Consider the following 24,653-nt stretch of genomic DNA (forward strand, 5'->3'; position numbering starts at 1 on the left):
ACATACGTGTATACGTAAAATACCGTATGTACCGTATGTACGTACCGTATGTACATACGGTCACGACATCACGGCAAATGTCCCGATGACGCACGATCTAATATATGACAATGGCGCGCGAACAATTGCTTTTCGTCTAGCGTGTTCCAAGCGTTGTCAGCGTACCGTTTGCATATTTCAAACGCCGCTTGTTGGCGTGGTTGGTTACGCGGCGGCTCGTTGTCTGTCGCAAAACGCGACACGCATACCTTTTAACCTACCCCTCCTCCCCCCCCTCCTCTTCCAACCCTTCCTTCCTTCCACCGACAAAACCTCACAAATTCTCCGTGCGTTCTATTACCCTCCTCGATGTTATTTTATTTTCTATATTTTCCCTATTTCCCTTTCTCCGTTCCTTTCATCCTTCGTTATCCATTTTTCTCATTACAAGGAGTTTTCGTCGGTCAACATTTTTTTCCTTTTTGCTTTTATCTCTCTCTCTCTCTCTCTCTCTCTCTGTCTCTCTCTCTCTCCCTCTTTTTTTATCTCTCCTTCCTTCTCTTCTCATATAAGAGTGCGTCGATTCCGTCTTGTTCTCGTTTAAGCGACAAATTTACTCCTGTGCTTACTTTTCTCCTTCTCTTTTTTCTTTTTCTTTTTTCCCTTTTTTATTCCCCCCCCCTCCCCTCCTATTTTCTCTGTTTTTCTTTTCTTGATAAATGAAAAAGGACGAATGGATCCCGCTTATTAGAAAATTCTTCACGTTTCTGCACAGAACTCGTTTTGCTTCGGGGGGGGGAGGAGGAGGGGGAGGGGAGAGGGTGAGGGAGGTAGGTTCTTTCGCGTAAAGGAAAAAAAAAGAAAAAAGAGAAATCAAAAAATAAAGGAGAGAAAGAAAATGCAGAAGATAAAAAAGAAAGGAAAAAAAAGAAAAGAGAGAGAGAGAGAGAGAGAGAGAGAGAGAGAGAGAGAGTGTGATAGTATGATAGTGTGAATCGTACGAAACGATTCGTGCCATTTTTCCTTAATTAATTTGAAGAGAAGGAGGAACTCCGGTCGACTTATTCGAACTATCTGAACACACACAAACACACACACACACACACACACATACACACTAACGCGTATATATACATTATATAGATCTAGAAAGAGAAAGAGAGAAAATAAGTCAAAGAGAGAGAGAGAGAGAGAGAGAGAGAGAGAGAACAATAGTTGTCGACCAGTCGGTGGTCTATTGAAATTCGTTATTGGCAAGAGGTGCTACCGAGCACCCAGTCTTTCCCTCCCTCCCTCCCTCCCACTGTCCTCTCATCCCCCGATCCACCGATCCCCACCTTCCAATACCTTTTTTTTCTTTTTTTTTTTTTTTGTTCCTTTTCATTATTTTCACGGCTGAACTCGAATAGCGAAACGGCGCCCATTTCGAAATGACCCACCTTCGAACGGATATTGACCCGATCCGGCCGACATATCGTTCTCATTGTTCATCTTGCTAGCCATTCAAATTCTCTCTAGGCTTACTACTCTCTCACAAAGGCTAATTTACGTGCGCCCGCGTTATTGTCTCCAGTTGTACTGTGTGTCAAGTCTTATTGAGAGAAAGAAAGAGAGAAAGGGAGAGAGAAAGAGAGAGAGAGAGAAAGAGAGACAAAAAGAACATCATCGTGATCAAAAAAACACGGAGTCAAAAAAAAGCAAACGATAAAAATCCGTAGCGATTTTTTTTTCCTATTTTTTCTTTTCCTCTCTTTTTTTCTTTTCTTTTATATATATATATATATATATATATATATATGTGTGTGTGTGTGTGTGTGTGTGTGTGTGTTTCATCTCTTCCTTTCAAATAGAATTTTAACTATGACCATCATTCAAATTCTCCTATATCCTCGTACGAATTTATCTTTCACGAAAATGGCGCCGTTCGATTTCCTCTTGAAATTTAACATTGTTCAGGGAAGATCGTTATACGTCGTGTTCTCGACGATAGGGAATCGTTCGCAAATTTGGAAGTAATCAGGATAGAAAGAGAAAAAGGGAAAGAGAAAGAGAGAAAGTGAGAAAGAGAGAGAGAGAGAGAGAGAGAGAGAAAAGTGATTAAAATTTACACGGTCGACGTATTTGAGAACGTCAGCGAATTATAATCTAATGCGTAGCGAGCCGACCGATATTATACGAGAAACGAGCATTAGCGAGAGATAGATAACGATAGCAATATTCCTGTATGTTAGAGAAAGAGAGAGAGAGAGAGAGAGAGAAAGATGAAATGAGACTATCGAGCAGAATTTCTGCTTCAATATTACGTAATACGTTATTTGATTGAATTAACGTTATAAACTATTACGAACGATTATATATTTCGTTCGTAATAATTGATTTTTCTCCCTCCCCCCCCACCACTTTCTCTCTCTCACTCTCTCTTACTCTCTCTCACTCTTTTTAAAAATATTATTAAACTCTTTCTATCATTTTATTTGTTGACGTTATTTAATTCCCATAGGAATATAATAATTACACGGAATAATTTCTTTTTTTATTTATCGGTGAATTGAATTAATGATAAATGGCAATTGGGTTAGCCATTGCTATTAGATTATCATTTTATATATACATATATGAGGCTATTGTTGGAATGACGTTTCGTCTATCCATCTAAGTAATTTCGTTCGAATTGATTTTCTCGACTCCGTGGTATATTACGAATGAAATACGGAGTAGACGATTCACTATGATTTATGGATGCAAGTGGTTATGTGACGACACGTGACGACACATCTTAGGTCAATTATACTATAGTGATAAGGGCCGTGAATCATTAAATCGTTTTACTCGTAGACACACCCCGTGAATCATCGTACACACACACACACACACACACACACACATATATATATATATATATAATATCGTATAATTAAAAAATTTTACGATAATTTTTATTAATCAGTAGTAATTATTATATCTGTGCACATTAATTACTCATCAACTATCTGATTTTTCTTCAATCATGAATCATCATATATATATATATATATCGTCGTATGATCAAAATAGAAAATGATTTATGAATTAATTCATAAAATGATATCGTCCTTTTTTGAATGACCACGAGTGTCTCATTGAGAGTGAAAACGAGAAAGAGATTAAAAAATTTAGAGTTTAAAAAGTTTCACGATGAGTTTCAATAGCCAATAGTAATTATACTATATCTATACACTACGTAAGTACTTATATGTGTATCTAATGTTCGACCATTTTTTGTTTTAACCAACGACGACCTTCGTTAGTTGCAGGTTGCTCGTTTTCGACTATTTTTGTTTTTTTTTCCTCTTCTTTTTTTTTTTGTTGCTTTTTCTTTTACTTTTTCCTCCCCTTACGTTCCGCAACCTACTACCATCCTCGATGTTCCTCTCTTCAATCGCCATTAGCGCGCACTCGCTACTTAGTTCTTTTCGCCCGTTTTAAACATTTCGTTTATTATAATAACGCGAGAAAAGTTAACGCGTTGCAATAACACCGTCTCGCGTATACAGGGACCCGAATTTTATTACCATAATTCGCATTAAACTCGCAAGCCGAGTACCTCGCACGTTTGAAAATCCGGTTTTGGTGTATTTGGTGAAAAAGAAAAAAAAAAAAAAAAAGGAAAAAAAATAATTGATTAAATCGAAATAAAAAAATTGTTCCTTTAGTTGGCGTCATAATACGAAGGAAGATATTTAATAAGGTCCTGGTTCCTTTTTATTAAATATTAATGGAAAAAAAAAAAAAAAAAAAAAAAAAAAAAGGAAAAGAGTTGCTCGATGAAAATTAAAAAGAACGACACGAAGGAAAAGATAAGAAAGAATGAAAAGAAAGAAAGAGGCTCGATAAACGTTAAAGATTTGCATTTAGAGTTAATTACATACTTTTCTTTCTATCTATCTTTCTTCCTTTCTTTCTTTCTTTTTCCCATTTTTTTCCCCCTCTTTATTCATCTTTCCTCTTCATCCTTTAATCCTTCATTTTTCTGTAACATCAACAATCCGAGGTATTTTGAATAAAAAAGATATCCCGCGGTAATGGTCAGTAAGCTTTTGGTGGAAAGTTAGGAAAAGAATAAAAAAAAAAATAAAAAAAAAAAAAATAAAGAGAGAGAGAGAGAGATAGGATGGAAGGAAGGAAGGAGAGAAAAAAGAAAAGAAAGAAAAGAAGAAAAAAAAATAGACAGAAAATAGAAAAGCTCGTTAAGCGTCGAGTAGTGTAGTAGTTGGCTATCTATGAGATAGATATATAGATATACGCGTGCTTAACGAGGAAAAGTGACTGAACATACTTGGCCGAAGCTATTATGTTAATTTCAGTCGTCTCCTAGTCGAGGAAAATAGAGATAGATAGATATATATATATATATATATATAGAAGCTCAAAACTATCGCGATTTTCCGTGAATGAGATATTCTCGTAATTACATATAACGATAAAACTACTGATAATATAACTTTTCAAGTTACATATTATATAGATAGACATTAACATTAACGTATCTACTTTTTAATCGTACTAACCTTTAAGGCATTTTCACAGATAAATTTGAATAGAGAGAGAGAGAGAGAGAGAGAGAGAGAGAGAGAGATAGAGAAATTTTTTTGCTTTCAAACAATCGCCAAACATTTTCCATGATTTATTCTCATTTTACGTTCGTTCATATCGTTTCCTTTTCGAAAGAGTGAACCAGCAAATTCTATTGTTCTAAGCATCCGATGACATTAGAAAGCAATTGGGTCGACATCACGATAGTGATATCTACGTTTCTCTCTTTCTCTTTGTCCTTTTCTCTCTCTCTCTCTCTCTCTCTCTCTCTCTTTCTTTTTCTCTCTTTCTTTCTTTCTTTCTTTCTCATCGCATCGGATTGGATCGGGTCGGGTCGTGTGAATACGCGATTGAACTATAACGATCCCTTTGCTCTTCTCGTTACATAAAAGAAAGATCATTTGATAAGAACTTTGAGGATTAAAATGACGGAGATTTAGTTATTAAAATTAATCGATTTCAATTTTTTCTTTCTTTCTATTTCTCTCTTTCTCTTTTTCTTTTTTTTTTTTTGTAGAAGAAAAAAAGAATATATATATATATATGTACGATATAAAAGAAAAAGAAAATGATAAGAGAAATATAAGATAAGATTCTTTACAATGAATCACGAATTAGAAATATAAATGCTAGCGAGGAATTGAAAAATGGAAAAAGTATGAAAGAAAAAAAAAGAAGAAAGAAAAAAAAGAAAAGAAAAAAAAAAAAGAAAGAGAGAAAGGAAGAAAGAAAGAAGTAAGATCATTTGATAAGAATATTTAATTATTAATTAATCAATTCATTTCTTTTCCTATCTTTCTCTTCCACTGTAGAAAATATACATATATATATATATATATATATATATATATATATATATATATATATATATAAAAGAAAAAAAAAAAATGATAAAGAATGATAAGATATCCTTTCTCACGATGAATCTCGCATTAGAAATACAAAGACTCGAGGGATTGAAGGAGAGAGAGAAAGAAAAATAAAATGAAGAAAGAAAGAAAGAAAGAAAGAGTAAAGATTATTTGATAAGAACTCGGGAATTTAACGATGGAGATTTAGTTATCAATTAATTCATTCATATCTTTCTTTCTCTCTCTCTCTCTCTCTCTCTCTCTCTCTCTCTCTCTCTCTCTCTCTCCCTAGAAAAATGTATATATATATATATATATAAAACATAAAAGGATAAAAGATGATTCGATTTTCACGTAGAGAATCTTGCATTAGAAATATGCGAAACCTCAAGGTCTACACCGTAGATGTAAAAGAAAGATGGAAAGATAGAAGTAAGGAAGGAAAGAAAGAAAAAAGAAAGAAAGAAAGAAAGAGAATACTCTCTTACAATTTGGAATTCATAAAAGAATATAATACCTAACGCTGCCTACGCTCTACGTGGTACGTAATTTACTTTTTTACGCGGTTTCCTCTCCTCTCCTCTCCTCTCCTCTTCGCCCTCTCTTCTTCTTTTTCACCAACGAAATTTCGTACTCTATATACCTGCATTTATGAATTTGAAATAGATTCCCGTTGGTGCATAATTAATCGAATTCGTCGCGGTAAGCTTCCGTAAGATTTTTCTTAATTTCTTCCTTCGGTTTGCATCACTTCGATATTTCCCTTTTTCTTTTTCTTCTTTTTCTTCTTCTTCTTCTTCTTCTTCTTCTTCTTCTTCTTCTTCTTTTTGACTTTCTTTGATTATTACATTAACGCGTTGACTTTTAATTAACTTCATAAACGATCTTAACTTTTTTTTAACTACTTGATATTTTCTTGATATTGCGACGAAATCGATATTTCTTAAAGTGTTCTCTCTCTCTCTCTCTCTCTCTCTCTCTCTGTCTTACACAATGTACACGCTTTATCAAATTTTTTTCGAGACTGTTTTTACATATTGTTATCTTTTTCTTTTTTTTTTTTTTTTCTTTTTTTTTCATATGGAATACCGTATGAAAATTTACAATCGATTTAGGTGATATATAAAATGAACGTCACATTGTCTGCCCCTATCTTTCAAGGTCTTGTTGCAATGTTTGTTCTTTCGTTCGTTTGTTTTTTACTTCCTTTCCTTCTTTTTTTTTTCCCTTCTTCTTCTTCTTTTTCTTCTTTTTCCTGTTATATCCTTGACAAAATGACAAATCGATTCCATTGTGGGTGGATAATGGATAATGGATGACATAAGAAACATTAAGTAAACCTTAACAAATTTTGCATAGCTATCTATGTACCACCGGTTTTCTTGTATACATATTTTAATTTTAATAATTAAAAATTTATTTGTGCCGGTCAATAAATGACGTTCGACATTTTTTACTACAGTTTTTCTATTTAAATCAATAACAACGCTGTTATATTTTTTTCTTTCTTTTTTTTTTTTTTATTTTCTATTTAAATCAATGACAATGCTATAATATTTTTTTCTTTCTTTTTTTTTTTTTTATTTTCTATTTAAATCAATGACAATGCTATAATATTTTTTTCTTTCTTTTTTTTTTTATATCATTTTTTTTTTTTTTTCTATCGACAACAGTACCGTAATATTTAAATAAAAATAGATCATATGACTTAGTATCGTTTTATTGAAAAACAAAAGAGTTTATGATTCATTATTTGTAATCAAAACAAATAACGTTAGTAGTATTTTTTTTTATTCGAACACTCAGTATTTTTTTTGTTTTTTTTTGTATTCTTTTGTTTTTTTCTTGTTTTTTTTTTTTGTTTTTTTTTAATCAACTACAAATAACACTATAAAGTATTTCATTGAACGTAAAACTTTTTGATATTTAATATTGAAATATTACTTCATTTGCCAAGATCGCGTTCAATTTTTTTTTATCACTTTGTTACGATATAATTTTTTCTTTTTTCTCCTTTTTTTCCCTCACTAATTATTATATTGATATTGCATTTGAGAAATATGAAATTAGTCTGAATGAAAATTTTATCGCATGAAGAAATTCGTAATAGCTCAGTTTCCGATTAATCTTCGTTGAAATTATATACCCAAAGGTAGAAATTAGAAGATAGGGATGGAGTGGGTAGGTGGGGTGGTGAGGGTGGAGTGGAGTGGGTAGCGGAGTGGATAGTCGAGTGCAATGGGCGATGGGTGGGTTTTGCGTTTATACGTCAGAAATTTCTTGAAACCGAAGTTATACGCTTCAGCAAACGTAGGGTGCTTCACGACGGCGAGAAGGCGACCTCGATTATTAGCCACTCGCTTTGATACCGCGTCAAGCCGATTTCCACTCCGCAACTTGGGTTGCGGTTCACTCGAGATTAGTTCGCCCGATCTCTCTATGTATCTCGTACGATGGCACGAGATTATGCTCGGGACTAGTACATATATATATATATATATGTATGCATGTCCATGTACATGTATGCATGTATATGTATATGTATGCATGTATATGTATGGTATACGTAGATATATAGATATGTATGCACGTATATACATAAGTAGATACATACATACATGTATATGTGTGTGCGTGTGTATGTGTGCGTGTGTGCATGAATATATGTGTATGTACATTTTCATATCATGCACGATTAATGTCACTTCAACGTGATTTATAGTATTATGCTTCTCTTGTGATAGAAATTTTACGTTGCTCGAGAAGGAAAAAAGAAAAAGGTGGGTAGGGGGATAATGTATAAATAAATAAAAAAGGAAGAGAGACGTATATACTTTTAGAAAAATTAAAATGTTAATGGACATTAATATAATAAATATTTATTTATTTATTTTAGGAGCATTCGCAGAACTATTAATTTTATCCTTTCAAATGTCCTTCTTTTTTTTTTTTTTTTTTTTTTTTTTTTTGTTCTTTCCTTTCTTCCTCTTTTTATTGGGACATTTCTTATTCGTTTAATCTCACGTTATGCCGTGATCTACATTCATTGGATGTAAACATTTAAGTGTTACATCATTTTTCTTCATTCTATTATAATTTGATTTCAAGGATGACTAACCAACAACGCCAAACGCTCGTCCCAATTTCGTCGGAATCGTGTAAAGCTCCAGTTGAGCTTTACGGTATCTCGTCAAAATTACCAGAATTATTATCGTCTTGGCATAGTCGGCCCTGACCCCCTTTTGCCATTACGAAGATATTCGTATCTTGGGTTAGGCTATTCACTAGGTGTACATTAACGTGCGTTATTAACTTAGATGTGATCGTGTGGTATAACCAACGGAGAAGATAATGATAGATATAGGGAGATAGAGCGAGGTCAATAGTTCTCTGGGATGTTATTAAATTATTCTAATTTCTGATCGAGAGAACTTTTATAATAATAATAAAATATAATACTACGAATAATTTATAAGCTCCCTTAATAATTTTTTCTTTTTTTTGTAGACAATATGTTCTTCCTTTTTCCTTTCTTTTCTTTCTTTTTTTTTTCTTTTTTTTTTTTTTTTTTTCCATAATATAGAAACGAAGAACGAACGTTTTCTTTTTCGAGAGGCCGAAAAAAAGAAAACGAAGGAGAAAAAAGAGAAAATAAAATTTTCTCTAAAGATCGAGCTGCGTAAAAGTTTGTTTTGCTTAAATTAAAAGAAAGAAAAAAAAAAAAGAGAAGAAAAAGAAAAAAAAGAAAAAAAAGAAAAAAAAGAAAAGTCCTCTCTTAAAAATCAAGCTGCGAGAGCAGCTGCATTTTGAGCTGTGATAACAAAAATAGAGAAAAAGAAGAAGAAGAAACAGAGAGAAAAAAAAAAAGGAAAGATATAATACACCCGTGCGTGAATCGAATTTTTATACGATTCAATTAGAATTCAAATTTCGCTCTTTTTTCTTTTTTCTTTCTTTCTTTCTTTTTCTTTTTTTTTCTTTTTTTTTTTTTTTTTTTTTGATAGAGAGAGAGAGAGAGAGAGAGAGAGAAAGACAAGAAATAAATAACAATCATTTCTTATTACTATAATGAAAATTCGAATTTTTTTGTAGAATTTAATTAGAATTAAAATTTCGTCCTTATTCCATTTTATTTTCCTTCTTTTTCATCTTTCCAGAGAGAAAAGAAAAATAAATAACAAAAGTTACTTGTCATCGGTACGAAAATTCGAATTTTTGTTACGATTTAATTCAGAATTCAAATTTCGTTCTTATTTCTTTTATTTTTATTTTTCTATATATTCTTCTCTTTCTTCTTCTTTTTCCAAACAGAGAGAGAAAGAGAGAGAGAGAGAGAGAGAGAGAGAGAGAAATGAAATAGGAACAATCATTTTTTGTTACTATCGTGAAAATCGACTACGATTGCTACAGAAATAAAAAGAGAACAATCGAGAGAGAGAGAAAGAGAGAGAGAGAGAGAGAGAGAGAGAGAGAAAGAGAGTGGGTTGGTCATGAATTAGCCACCGAGGAGGAAATAACGTGTCCGTACGGTAGAACACAGAAGCGAGAGCCCGGACGTCCGCTCGGCTATTTCATCGACGTTTCAGCCCGATAACAACCTTCCACGAAATTACCTCGGTCGTTCGAACGTCGTGGTACGATGTGATCACGCTAGTAGAGAGGCAAGGTGGGAAGGAAAGGGTCTCTTACCGAACGTATCCCTCTTTTATACTCTTACAGCCCTACAATGACCGGATCCGGTAGCGTTCTGTCTATGACATAGATGACTCGAGAAATGTCGGAAAAATAAATCATCTTGTTTTTCTACATTTTTACATTCGTAATTACATATATAATATTTATCTGTAAAACTACTATATATATATGTATAGAGAGAGAAAGAGAGAGAGAGAGAGAGAAGATACGTCTCTATGTTTCAACTCGAATTAGAAAAGATATTCAGATGAAAAAAAAAATTATTAGTAGAAGAGTTCATCGTACTCGTTGTAGCGTGTCTCACGATTTTTCTTTATCGAGTTAATATATGAGTTTCAACTTCCTTTACCCCCTCCCCCTCTCTCTCTCTCTCTCTCTCTCTTTCTTTTTCTTTTTCTTCTTATTCTTATTCCGTTTTCGTAAGGACACAGAGAAATTGTCGACACGCGACGGCCATTTTGGAAACGAGTTTCTTTCACATCGTGATACCTTCTTTCTCTCTCTCTCTCTCTCTCTCTCTCTCTCTCTCTCTCTCTCTCTCTCTCTTTCTCTCTTTCTCTCTTCAATACACACACAGAGATCAGAGGAGAGGCGCGGCCGGCCAATGTTCCCTTCCATAAATTTTGTGTTGGGTAACGCGAGCACACACCAACCCCTTCACCTCCTCTTCCCACCCCATCATATCCTCTTCCCATCCCTTCACCTCTCCTTCCTTCAGGATCGTACCGATATCCCCAAGTAGTCCTGGCTTACGGTGCACCGATGCGGTTCGGCTAACGACGAATAGCCTTGGCAATGCGGCCTCCAGAGTACCGACGTTTCAGTTACCTCAGGTATCGCGCTGATATATATATATATATATATATATATATATATATATATATCTATGTATATGTATGCTATCTCTATGTATCTATACATATATATATATATATATACGTGTACGTGTGTGCATATATGCGCCCAGCTAAATGGCAGGTGTTGCAATTTAGCTAGCGTTTAGATTATTGCATAGAACTATACAGATGTCTCCTGACAATAAGATTTAATTTATTATATATGTTATATATATATATATATATATATATATATATATATATATATAAAGTTATTCTCTTCATTTCATTATATTCTTATTATTTTCAAATAAATTCAAACAAACAATTGAACGTGACACTATGGCCATTTAAATGAATATTTATTCCCTTTTAATAATATTTCTTTCTTCCTCGATCAAGCCACAAATTCACAATAGAGTAATATATTACTAGTTTACCATTTCACAGGAACCCATTTTTTTTTTTTTAGACCTTTTTATTTTGTTCTTCTTTCCTCTTCACTTTTTTTCTCTCTCCTTTTTTCTGTTTTTTCTCTCTCTCTCTCTCTCTCTCTTTTTTCTATTTATTTATTTATTTACGTTCAACCAGAAACGAAATCGCACTCGGGATTACGCGAGGACTATATGATACGGCGAGTTCGATATTAACTGAAATTCGTGCTAGAACATTTATATGTTCGATGTGCACTAATACATATATATATATATATATATATATATATATATATATATATATACACATATATATATATACATAGATGTGAAATGCGCGTACATGAATACAGTAATACTGAATTTATCGCGTTTTACGAGTCAATTGAGAGTCAGGATCGCGAATTTCATTCTGAAAATATATTCACTATGTAGTAGAACATAAATACATACATATATATGAATATATATATATATATATATGTGTGTGTATCTATGTTCGTCGAATAATGAAAAATTCCTACTCCTACTACTACTACTACTACTTCTACTATTACTTGAAAAAATACGTACTCGTGTTGAGAAACTCGAGAACGGGATCGCATTGAGAACGTTCAAGATGCTTGATAACAGAGTTCACTGATCGAAAATTACTACGGAACGTTCTCTCTCTCTCTCTCTCTCTCTTTCTCTCTCTATGTGTGTGTATATATGTGTGCAAGAAAGCAGTAAAAGAAAGAGAAAGATAGAAGATGGACTGCACACGGGAAGGGTTAGGCAAAGGGCATCAATTATCTTCGTTCTTAGAGAAGGGGGCGTTATCTTCCGTTCGTTCGTTCATTAGCATTCAATTGCTCCTTACTTGCACCTTTGTACCCGCCTTTTCTTCGTCTCTTTCTCTCTCTCTCTCTCTTTATCTCTTTCCTTTTTTCTCTTAGAGAAATTGAAACGTGAGATAACGTTATCGACAAAATTAATATAAGAACAAATCGTTCTCCATAGACTTGAGAATGGGTCTCAAACTATATCAAATTCGTGTTCAAACAAATTGACCAGAAATCGATGATATAAAAAAAAAAAAAAAAAAAAAAAAAAAAAAGAAAGAAAAAAAAGATTAAAGAAAAATAAACAAAAACAGATAATCCCATTGATATCTATTACTCCATTGACCTCAAAAGATTCGCATTTCGGTCGAAACTTTTACGTACTTACGTACATACGTAAATACCTATATATGCAGATATGTATATACGAGAGAATCCCTTGTCGAGCTTGATAAAAGCTCTCTTGTTGCGTATCGATCCGACCGATATGCATTTTGATTACATGTATCCTATAGAAAAGGAGTGAAAAAGAGAGAAAGAAAAAGAGAGAGAGAGAGAAAGAGAGAGAGAATATTTTTTAAGAGAGAGAGAAAGAGGGAGAGAAAGAGAAAAATGATCCACCCTTCTCCTTTCGTTCGACTTTTATCGCTAGACTCGCGTGACTTGGTACATCAATGAACGCGAAAGCTATTCTCTTGTGTGGTTCTTCCCCTGCTCCTATCCCCTCCACTTCGCCCAACAACCAACTATGAAGTAAATGCCTTTTTTTTCTTACGGCAAAAAGAAGAAGAAAAAAAGAAAAAAGAAGAAGAAAGAAAGAAAGAAAGAAAGAAAAAAAGAAAAGAAATAAAGAAATCAAATGCACTAGTATGAATAGTTTGCAAGCTACCTTTCTTCTTTCTTTCTTTCTATCTTTCTATTTCTCTCTCTCTCTCTCTCTCTCTCTCTCTCTCTCTCATCTTTTTATTTTTATTTATTTTCCTTTTACCCTCTAGTGAAAATAAAATCTATCGTCTCCTATCCTTGAGTTTTTAAAGTTCTCTCTCTCTCTCTCTCCCTCTCTCTCTCTCTCTCTCTCGTAATTTTTTTTTTCTTTTTTTTTTTTTTTTTCTATCGAAATAAATAAAAGCTGGAGGAAAGAATCAATGCTTCGTAGTACGTACGTAATGATATTTTTCCTTTCTTTTTCCTCTCCCCCACCCTTATCCCATTTCTTTCTCTTTCTTTTTTTCTTTCTTTCTCAATCTCTCTCTCTCTCTCTCTCTCTCTCTCTCTCTCTTTCGTTCTGTTTTCTTTTTCTCTCTTTAAGTTATTCGCAAGAAAGAAAAAGAAATATTTGGGCTACATTTCGACGTCGTATATCAGGAGCAGCTGCCGACGAGTTTTTCTCGTACGAATCGGTGACGAGGACACGATTTATGTACTCTCCCCACCCCCTTTTTACCCCCTTTCGACCTATCTCATTCCTTTCTTTCTCTCATTTTCCAGCTCGTTTCAAGCTTTATTCCTGCAAAATCAAAAGATAGATAGAGAAAGCTAGAGAATGAGTGAGAGAGAGAGAGAGAGAGAGAGAGAGAGAGAGAGAGAGAGAGTGAGAGAGTGAGAGAGAGAGAGAGAGAGAGAGAGAGAATGCACGAAATTCACTGTACAGTTTCGAAACCAAAACGTGTTTAACGCTCAAATGGGGATTATGCAAATCATTTTGTCACGTTCATATTCATCCAACCATTTGTATTTCAATTTTATTTTAGTTTTTGTTGTTGTTTTTTGTTTCTCCCTTTCTTTTCTTTTTCTTTTTCTTCTATTATTTTTCTCTTTCTTTTCCACACCCTTTACCAAACAATTTTTCCATTACTACTTACGACAAACAGTTTCAAAAGTTTCATCTCTCAATGATGCAATTTCGTACGTACATATGTACACGTAAGTGTCTATACGTGTTGTACATAGTTAAAGTACATATGTATGTAAGTACACATACGTAACCACACATATATATATATATATATATATATATGCTAGAAATTGAGTCGTTCAGAGAACGTACGAATTAGAGCGATAAATCTGGAAGGATGTGATAAACAAGAAAAAGAATGTAAGAAACAAAAAAAAAAAAAAACCTTTGACAGAATTATTATAGAAAATTTTGAAACTACTTTAACATCATCCGTTCGAATCTATTCTTTTGTATAAAAAATGATATATATATATACATTTATATATGCATGTATACGTGTATCTGTGTATCTATACAATTGTCTAGGTATGTAAGTACCTAAGTACTTACTACTTACATAAAGAGTATGAAAAGAGCAAGGACGTACCGAAACTGAAACATCATGGTTGACCCTATCCCGAATAAACGGGTCAATAAGTGAGACGAGCAAGCAAGCAAGCAAGCAAGCGAACGAACGGACGGACGAACGAACGAACGAACGAACGAACGAACAAGCGAGCGAGTGAGCGAGTAGTAAGCGAGTAAGCGAGTGAGCGAGTGAGCGACCCACTTTGAAATAAGACGATCCGTTCTCTCACGATCAATAATACATAGATTCTTGACTTAGAAAAGGAACGACGTCAGCGGTATAAAATAAAAAGAAGAGTCTCGATCTTAACGCTGATCTTTCATATTTTCTACGTGCCAAAACTTATGAGATACATATATACACACACGTACATACGTATACACGTACACTCGCGAGAGATAGAGAAAGAGAGAGAGAGAGAGAGAGAGGGAGGAAGAAGTTCCTTGTATATTTTTAAAAAAGAAAATATACAATGCTTTATATCTGGACCAGGATTCTGGACTAGCTGTGGTCATGCCTCGCAAAAAGATGACATTTTAGTTTGATCTATTATACATATTACATACCCACGTATATAGATATATAATATATAATATATTATATATATATATATATATATATATATATATATATCTCGAAGCTCTCGTAGAATGTTGTTCGTCGTTTCGTCTGTTCGTTGCAGTCATGACGTCACGTTTTGGTAATCCACAGTTTCATTTGTCTACTGTGCACGTTTGGTTGGTTAGAATATTTCGTTTTCACCTATGTACATACATTGTGTACGATAGTGAGAAACAGAGAGATAGATATATACACATACACGCACACAGAGTGTGAGAGAGAGAGAGAGAGAGAGAGAGAGATTACGTTGACAATAATTTATAGTCTAGTAATCTAAACCTAGTGGAAGCCACAAACGGCACCCTTATTATCTCATAAAGTTTCCTCGCAACTTCCACGTATTTAAGTACTTACGTTATTGTATCCAGTTTAAGTTTTGAATTAGAAGTATACATACAATCTACGTAATAATACCTAAGATACGTTATTATATTATTCCGATACCTACTTGGTTTATCTCATTCAGTTTTGATAATATTTATCCTTAAGTGAATCCCAACAATTGATTCGAGTTAACGTTGAAAAGGTATCGAAGGAAAACTTATGAGAAAGAACAATGATCGGTGAGGGAGGCAAGGAGTGGGGCGAGGTGGGGTGGAGTGGAGAGGAGGGGAGGGGGTGAAGTTCGAAGATGCAGGGGGAGGTGAAATACGATCGAATTCTCATATACTACATCGCCATATCTATCCGATTGACTATCAATCTTGATCGATAAGAATGATCGATATATATATATATATATATATATTTTTTTTTTTGGTTGGTTTCTTTATCTTTCTTCTATGAGAGAGAGAGAGAGAGAGAGAGAGAGAGAGAGAAAGAGAGAGAAAAAAAAATTCAATTTTAACACAGACACATAGTAGCACACTTGGGGATACGGTTTTAAACTGTTAGTCGAAAGTTTGTCTTAAGTAAAGTTTGTCTGTCTTCGGTAAGGATAAACTTTCCGTTTAGAGCTGAGAAGAAAAGCTTTTTCTTTAAAGCAAGACCGTGCACTCGACTTGCTCGCTCGTTCGTTCGTTCGCTCTCTTGCGCACGCGCAACGAGCAATTTTCGTCACGAGAAATGCTTCCTTTCGTTGTTACAAAGAACAAGATGAAGATATATATATATATATATATATATACATATATACGGGGAGAGAGAGAGAGAGAGAGAGAGAGAGAGAGAGAGCTTAAGAAAGCACAGCTTCCGGAAGCGTTATCATCTCTTTGGAAGGTGGAGAAGCACTGATGCGAAGATAATAACAGACCGTCAAAACTTCGTCGTTTAAGATCGACTCGCCGTTAATCCGAAAACGTCGAGAGAAAATCGAATTTCGAGTGTCTCCTTACGTCATTGTGTACGTACGTGGATGCTTTTGTGTGTATGTATGTGTGTGTGTTTGCGTGTTTGTGTATGTGTGTGTAGAGAATGTAGGTATATATCCGTGTATATCCGTGTATTTAAGATTATACGAAGCGAGTCTATCGAAGTTAGACTTCCCTTGAATTGGCTCCTCTGTTGCTTTTGACGGTAGCACGAACTAAGGAAATAATCGATCTTTAAAAATTGCATATTATTCCACCGAAAGTTTCTTTTCTTTTCTTTTCTCTTCCTTCTTCTTCTTCTTCTTTTTCTTTTCTTTTTCTTTCCTTTTTCTTTTTTCCATTTCTTCTTCTTCTTCTTCTTCTTCTTCTTCATCTGTTTTTTCTTTTTGTTTTTTTTTTTCTTTTTTACTTTGTATAATAATAATTATTCGAAAAATAAAAACAAATAAAAGGATACAATTATTATATATTCATAGATGATATTCATTATGATATTCGTTAAATATATGTAATAAATGATGTTGTTGTTACTTTTGAAAAATTATCGAAGATATGAAAGACATTTAAAGTAACAAATATATTTATATAAATAAACGAATAAATAAATAAATAAATAAATAAATAAATAAATAAATAAATAAATAAATATATTTGTTGACTCGAGAATTCGAACGTAGTCACATAAGATTTATCATAGGGCCCTTATCGTTTCAGGGCCTCTTATCGTTCCTTTTATAAATTTTCTTCTTATTTTTTTTTTCTCCTTTTTTTTTTTTTTTTTTTTTTTTTTTTTTTTTTTTTTTTTTTTTTTTTTATATAAATACTTTTATAAGAAAGGAATCTATCTTCCAAGAAAATTTACTTGCCGATAAACACGATGTCGATATAAAAAAGTGTGTATGGCGGGCGCTAAAACGATGTTTCGAGAAGGAGCCGTAGTCGTAGTCGTAGCCGTGGTCGTAGTCGACGCGAAAGATCGATAAAATAAATGGCTTCTCTGTGGAGATAGAAAATATATTGGTATCGGGTGGTTGTTGAAAATACCGATGAAATAATATCGATCTGAAAGATTTCGATGTCCACGATAACGCGGACGTTGCATTATTTCTTTTTCTTTTTTTCTTTTTCTTTTTTTTTTTTTTTTTTATTTCTCTCGCTCCAATAATGCACGCACATGCATATTGATTGCATCGTTTCCCTATTCTTCTTTTATTTTTGTTTTTTCTTTGTTCTTTTTTCTTTTCTCTTTTCTCTCTCTCTCTTTTTTTTTTTTATCATATTCAATATTTTTTCTTCTCTCTTCCCTTTTATCCAAAGAACTTTTTTTTTCATGTATAATATTAACCCATTAAATCGACTTCCATCACGATTAAAATATATATATATATATATATTACATAATATTATATAATGTAAAATTTATGTAATACTTGTTAAATTTAATTTTCCACTTAAAGCTAATGGCTCGTTAACCTTTTTTTTTTTTTTTATATATATGTGAATCTTTAATGAAACTTTTAATAACATAATAAAATAATACTCGACGAATATACGAATTACAAACACACATACACACATACACACATATTATATATAAGTGTATAATTTCAATTGACAGCAATATCAATCATAATCAATTTTTTCTTCCTATATATATATATATATATACATATATATATATATATATATATATATATATACATATATATATATATATATATATATATATACATTTAAAAGATGCGTTCTCAAATTTCGCTAATAAAATTGTTAATAAATATCTTCTATAACGAAATAAAACAAAAGTAATGGAGATTTTTCGTTGGTCATCTTGAAAAACAAAAAAGGAAAAGGAAAATAAATTAAAAAAGAAAAAAAAAAAAAAAAGAGAGAAAGATCCATTCTGCTTGGCCGTATAAATGATATATAATATTTGTAAGAATTCGATATACGTTGTATCACGTATATCACATTTTACTGGACGTTCGATTTTCATTTTTCATAAAACTACGTCAAATTTATCGATCGATCGACGAGAAATAGAGAGAGAGAGAAATAGAGAGAGAGAGAAAGAGAGAGAGAGAGAGAGAGAGAGAGAGAGCCCGGACCCGTCCGTTTTACGTCGAAAGCCGATTCGTGAGACGTCATTTTAAATCCGCGGGCAGGGCTTTGAATTTTCGAAAGTTTGACAGGAAGAGAAAGGTAGAGGAGTTTCTACTCTCTCTCTCTCTCTCTCTCTCTATCTCTATCTCTCTTTCTCTCTCTATTTCTCTCTCTCTCTCTTTCTGTGCCTGTAAACAAGCGAACGGAGCCGGCATCCTTCCAATAAAACAGGATTTAGCGTTGGGCGAACAATCCTCGACGTGGAAAAGTTCTATTTTATATACGCGAATAATCTCTACCCCCTTTTTTGAATTGCCATATAGGAAGAAAAAGGGAGGAAAAGGGAGAAGAGGGGAGGGGGACAGGGGAAAAGGGGAGATAGGGATACCGAACGTACGTACGGTTAGATCGAATTTTTCTCACAAACTGTTTTCGACAATCCTTCGGGATATTCCCAGCAGTTCTAATCCTCTCGAAATAAAAATGAACGTGAAAGAAAAGGGGAAATACATAAGCGAGAACATATATATATATATATATATATATATATATATATATATAGGGAGAGGTGATGGTATGGATGAGAAAAAGAAAAAAACAATAATAATAAGAAAAATAAATAAATAAATAAATAAAAAAGGAAAGGAAAAAGAAACGAACAGAAAAGGAAAAAGAGAGAGGGAGAGAGAGAGAGAGAGAGAGAGAGAGAGAAATATATTTCACTATTCTCAAAGATATAAATAAAAATGAAGGAAAGATCCTGAGAATTCGGTGTACCTAGTCTATAGTAGTTTAAAATAGGGGAGAAATGAGATAGGTAGGTAGGTAGGTAGATAGGTAGGTAGGTAGGTAGGTAGAAAGGAAAGAGGGAAGAAGAAAAATGATAAAAGCAAGAAAGAAAGGAAGAAAGGAAGGAAGGAAGGAAGGACAAAAAGAAAGAAAGAAAGAAAATATGTTCCTTTCTTGGGTATTGTGTCTCCCGGCTGTTCTACTTAATGCTAACAGACATAGAGAACTCGAAAAAGCTGAAGGCAATGGAGGCGAGGAATAAAGGAGATCTCTTCGAGTAAGAAAGATATAAAAAAAAAAAAAAAGAAAAAAAAAAAGGAGGGGAAAAGAAAAATGGAAAAATAAGAAACAATGTAAAAGAAGGTTAAAAAAGAAAAAGAGAAAGAAGAATAAGTATAAGAAGAAGAAATAAGTCGAGGACACGCTTACCGGGTGTTACACTTGGAAATGGTTGTCCAGGCAACGATGGTGGATGTTCGTCCTCGGGCGAACGCTCAGAAGCATATCCTTGATCCTGCGGTTCACCGGTTCCAGTACCACTCCCAACACCACCGAGCTTACTGAGTTTCAAATCGACGCACTTGTTCAATGCCTGCTGTCGATGTTTCACCAATTCACAATCCGGTTTATGCAATACTCGCATAAGTAAATCGTCGTCGGACGAGCTAACGTCAAATTTGTTCGTAACGGGAAATTGTGTACCCATCGATGTATTACCGTCGATACCTTTAGAAATAACGCTACGTGCAGTTTCCTGTTTGCGCTTTGGAATTGTACCGACAAGATCCAAATCCGAATTACGTTGGCATCTTTCCTCTATTGATGTTTCGCGATGATTGTAACAACGCCGATTTGTATCGTTTATAATCGTATCGATGCTACGATTTCTTCTTACCGAATCAAAATTACCATGTCGGCATCTTACCAAGTCCAAATCGCTCTGTTGATATCTGTGTACAACCGGATAATAAGGATATAAATTAGATTTTTTTTTTTTTTTTTTTTTTTTTCTAAATTTACATTTTATTTCATATGGAACGGATAAAAAAGATCATAATAATGTTTATTTCAACGATGAAATAAAATATTCGGTAAAGATGATAAAAAAGGAATTATACAAAAAAAAAAAAAAAAAAAAAAAAAAAAAAAATAATTATATTTCTAAACATTAATATATCTAATACTTTTATATATAGTAATATAGAAATAATTTATTTAATATTTTTTAATTAAAACACGTCATTCACCTCCAAGGATCATTCTCGTCCAAGGAATCTTGTGATCGATGTTTAACAAGATCCAAAGCACCAGTGGGCCCACCGTCAGAGAAATGTACTCCCAAGGATCGTTTCTTATGCGGCAACGTACCTCCGAGATTTCCACTAATGGTATCCGACATGATATTATTGTTCTCTCTTCGATCATCATCCAGAACATCCTTGTCATCTAAATGATTCGGTAGCGAGCCACAAAACTTATACCTGCTGTAATATCATTACGATTGTTATGATATTACAATAAAATTTTTATTTATTACAAGAAAATCATATATATTATTATTATTATTATTGTTATTATTATTATTATTATTATTATAAAATAAAAAATAATAGAAAGCAACGTTATAGTCGTATTAATTTAGATAACAAGACTTACGCAAAATATGATTATTATTTATTTATATATATATATATATATATATATATATATATATATATATATATTTTAATTCTCATTAACCAAAAGCAACCCCCTTTAACTAAGGGGATTTTCATGTAAACGAGGATTTAAACGGCAGGAAGAAGCTGTCCCAGTTCAACGAGTGGCCAACCTTAAAGAGGGTCTTTAAATTATCTCACGACAAGGAACGATTCAACCGACAAGTAAACCTTCCTTGTAACTCTACTTCCTCCTTGGTTATTTAAGCAACACAACACTTGGGAGTATTATGTATTGTTCACGATTTTCCAAGAGACGACGGAAAATCACTGGCATGCGAAATGACGCGCCATAATCCCAGACACCCTTTGGCGCCGGACACCCATTTCGCTAGATGATATTTATTTAATGGAATATACGATATTAGATACGTGTACTATCAGATACACGTCTTTCGTTCTAATAAAATGATTAAAAGGTAAAGGGGAAGGGAGAAAAAAAATTAAAGAGAGAGAGAGAGGAAGAATCAATAATAATAATAATAGTAATAATAATAATAATAATAATAATAATAATAATAATAATATCAAATACGATTATGTTATATTAGTTTACTAATAATTAATTCACGTGTTCATACGATGTTAATGAATATTATATCTGCCTGGATAATAATCTAGTCATAATCGAGATAATCTGTTTAAAAAAAAAAGGGAAAAAAAAAAGAAAAAAAGGAAAGAGTGAGAGAAAGAGAGAGAGAGAGAGAGAGAGAGATGGAAAAAAAAAATCTGTTAAGAGTTTTGCGCCGATTCATGACCTAAAATCCGTTTGTAATCCGTTTGAAATCCGTCCCGTGAAAAAGTGATTATTAGGTCGAACGAAGAAAAGGATAAAAAGATGAACCACCGAAAGGTTTCTTTCGCTATGCTCCCTCGCGCGATTCTTTTAATTACTATCTGTTTCCGGTTTGAAGGTTTTAAAGAGAGAAAGATTGAGAGAGAGAGAGAGAGAGAGAGAGAGAGAGAGAGAGATATGTCCTTTGTAAGTAATATATCGGGTGTACCAATTGGAATTGATCGAGTCTGTCGATTACAAGAGACTTTAGATATTATTTAATGAAAAGCAAAAATAAAGAAAAATGGCCGATTCGAAGAATCGTCGTCAAAAAAAAAAAAAGAAAAGAAAAAAAAAGAAAATTACGAACAGGCAAAATAGCAAAATTTAATTACGATAATTCGTAAAACGATAACATTAAGTGTACGAAATAATTTCCAATGTAAAATAATAACGACGATCGTTTCACCCGTTATCTGGTATAAAATACAGAGAAGCCCGGAATGTTATAACCGAAGAAAATTGAGAACTCCGTTAATCGCATTTCATCGGACAGCAATTAAATGTGTCGATTATGAACGGAAAAAGCGTTTAGATGTTGTCTAGCTTGGCTTCCTCGTTAACTAGTGCTCCCGGCTTTTCTTTATAATCGTTTTACTCTTTTTCATCGTTCACGGTCCTTCTAAAAGCATCAACGATGGATATTTTGCCGACTCAAAATCCGATAAATCCGATAAGAACGAACGAACGAACGAACGAACGAACGAACGAATGAATTAACGAACGTACGAATAGACGAATCAACGTTTCATTAAAAAACATAATGATTATTGCTGTTAAATAATATAATAATCCAAATTATTATCGATTCGGTGTGTACGGATTGTCGTATAGACTTTTAAAATGATTTAATGCATACGATAATTGTGATCGATCGATCGATCGATCGATCAATTTTACAGGAATTATCGTATAATATGTAATTATATAATAACGTTTAATGCAATTTAATGCAATTTAATCCGGTTCAATGTGCGTAACGCGATTTAGTTTTCTCTATTTTTTTTTTTTTTTTTTTGTTTTTTTTTTGCATCGAATTTAATCGAAAAAAGGAAGGAAGGTGTAAAAAAAAAAAAGAAAAAAGAAAAAAAAAGGAAACGAAAAAGGAAAAAAAAAACGAACTAACGAATAAAGAAATAATTGAACGAACGATCTATGTAAGCTAAATATAATCGTTAAATCAATAGATAATTGCTTCGATTTTATCGATTAGAGTGATAAAAGAAAATTGATAGTTATAAGCGTAAGTCAGAAGACAAATACGCAAATACACATATTATGTACAATACATACAAATCTAATCATATTATAATCTATTTAGGTTTGTCGTAAAGGAAAGAGAGAGAGAGAGAGAGAGAGAGAAATGAGGATCAGTAAGAGAAATGAAATATACATGTAGGAGAGAGCGTTGGCGTATAAAAAAGAAAAAAAAAAAAAAAAATGGAGAAAGAGTAGAAAAAGAAAGAAGCAATAAACGTGCTTGAATTGTATCCAAACAACAACTTCTCTGAAAATGGTATCTAAAAATCGATCGAAGAACTGACCTTTCCCTCTGAGAGCTGCTAGAGCAAGGCACCAGAATTTTCCCCATACCATTGAACTTTCCCTTGGGTGGTTCGCACAAGTTTCCCGAAGATTGTGTTCTACGGCCAGTTAGGCCTTTGCCATTGTGCCTGCTAAGATTCGAGCCCATTTCGTTTATTGACTCCTCTTCCTCTTCCTCTTCCTCCTCCTCCTCCTCCTCCTCCTCCTCTTTCTTCTCCTCTTTCTCTTTCTTCTCTTCCTCCTTCTTCCCCACCTCCTTCTCCTCTTCCTCCTGCCTCCACAAACCTTCCCCCACCACCTCCTCTTTTTCTTGATCCTTCTTTTGTACAAAATTCCTTGCCTTTTTACTGACTGCACCCTTAGCAATTGAATTATTATTATTCACGGCATTTCCAGGCGTATTCTCCTTGTTCGGCCAATCAAAATACTTGCCAATATCCTTGGCATTGACCTTGCAAGATATAAGCGGAGGCGGTGGTGGCGGCGGCGGCGGCGGGGGCGGGCTCGGACGAATTCGTTTATTCACCGCTTGTAACTGTCCGCGAGAACGTTGTTGTTGTTGTTGTTGTTGTTGTTGTTGTAGTTGTTGTTGTTGTTGAACCTTCCAATTGTCTTGTTGTCCTCCGTTCGACGGAGTCACCGTTACCAATTCCTCACCTGTAACAATTGGATTAACTTTATTCTTAAAAGGAGAAAAGAAAGATCTTCTTTTTTTTCTTTTTCTTTTTTTTTTCTCTCCATTTTTTTTTTTTTTTTCTTTTCGACACAGAAGAACAGCCAGTACCGACGATCCTTTTATTATTAACAACGAAGAAGATTCTTCTTTGCGCCTTTGTCACAGAGAACAACTGGATAAGTATATCCCCTTGATACACCTCAATCGTTTCTTTATTTTACGAATAACATATATATATATATATATATTTTTTTTTTTTCGCGATATTGATGAGGGAATGTAACGATTAATTATGACACGAAAATTTTTCAAGATGGCGTTCAAACATTTATAAAAGTATTCTTCTTTATTTCTCTTAATTAATCCTAACGAAATAGGACATGAAAGATAATAATTTTTATTCATTGACGATGGAAAAACAAAGAGAGAGAGAGAGAGAGAGAGAGAGAGAGAGAGAGAGAGAGAGAGAGAGAGAGAGAGAGAGAAATATATATATATATATATTCTACAATAGATTTTACATATATAATCTCTAGGTATTTAATGTTCTTATTAAAAT

General features: G+C 33.4%; 1 protein-coding gene across 2 annotated transcripts in view; it reads right to left on the minus strand.

Annotated features, from left to right (window-relative positions):
• Positions 1-24,653, minus strand: part of LOC124426924 — an 87,745-nt gene that overhangs the window by 6,057 nt on the left and 57,035 nt on the right. The window contains exons 2-4 of one of the 2 annotated variants that reach the window (XM_046969200.1): positions 23,418-24,075; positions 20,568-20,801; positions 19,750-20,270 (exon numbers count right to left, since the gene is read on the minus strand). In XM_046969200.1, coding sequence (XP_046825156.1) covers positions 19,750-20,270; positions 20,568-20,801; positions 23,418-24,075 — 1,413 coding nt within the window. Of the gene's footprint in view, positions 1-19,749; positions 20,271-20,567; positions 20,805-23,417; positions 24,076-24,653 lie in introns of both variants that reach the window. The other variant, XM_046969198.1, reaches the window with a different exon arrangement.

Source organism: Vespa crabro, chromosome 9, assembly GCF_910589235.1.
Source record: "Vespa crabro chromosome 9, iyVesCrab1.2, whole genome shotgun sequence".
In the NCBI taxonomy this organism is placed as follows: Eukaryota; Metazoa; Arthropoda; class Insecta; order Hymenoptera; family Vespidae; genus Vespa; species Vespa crabro.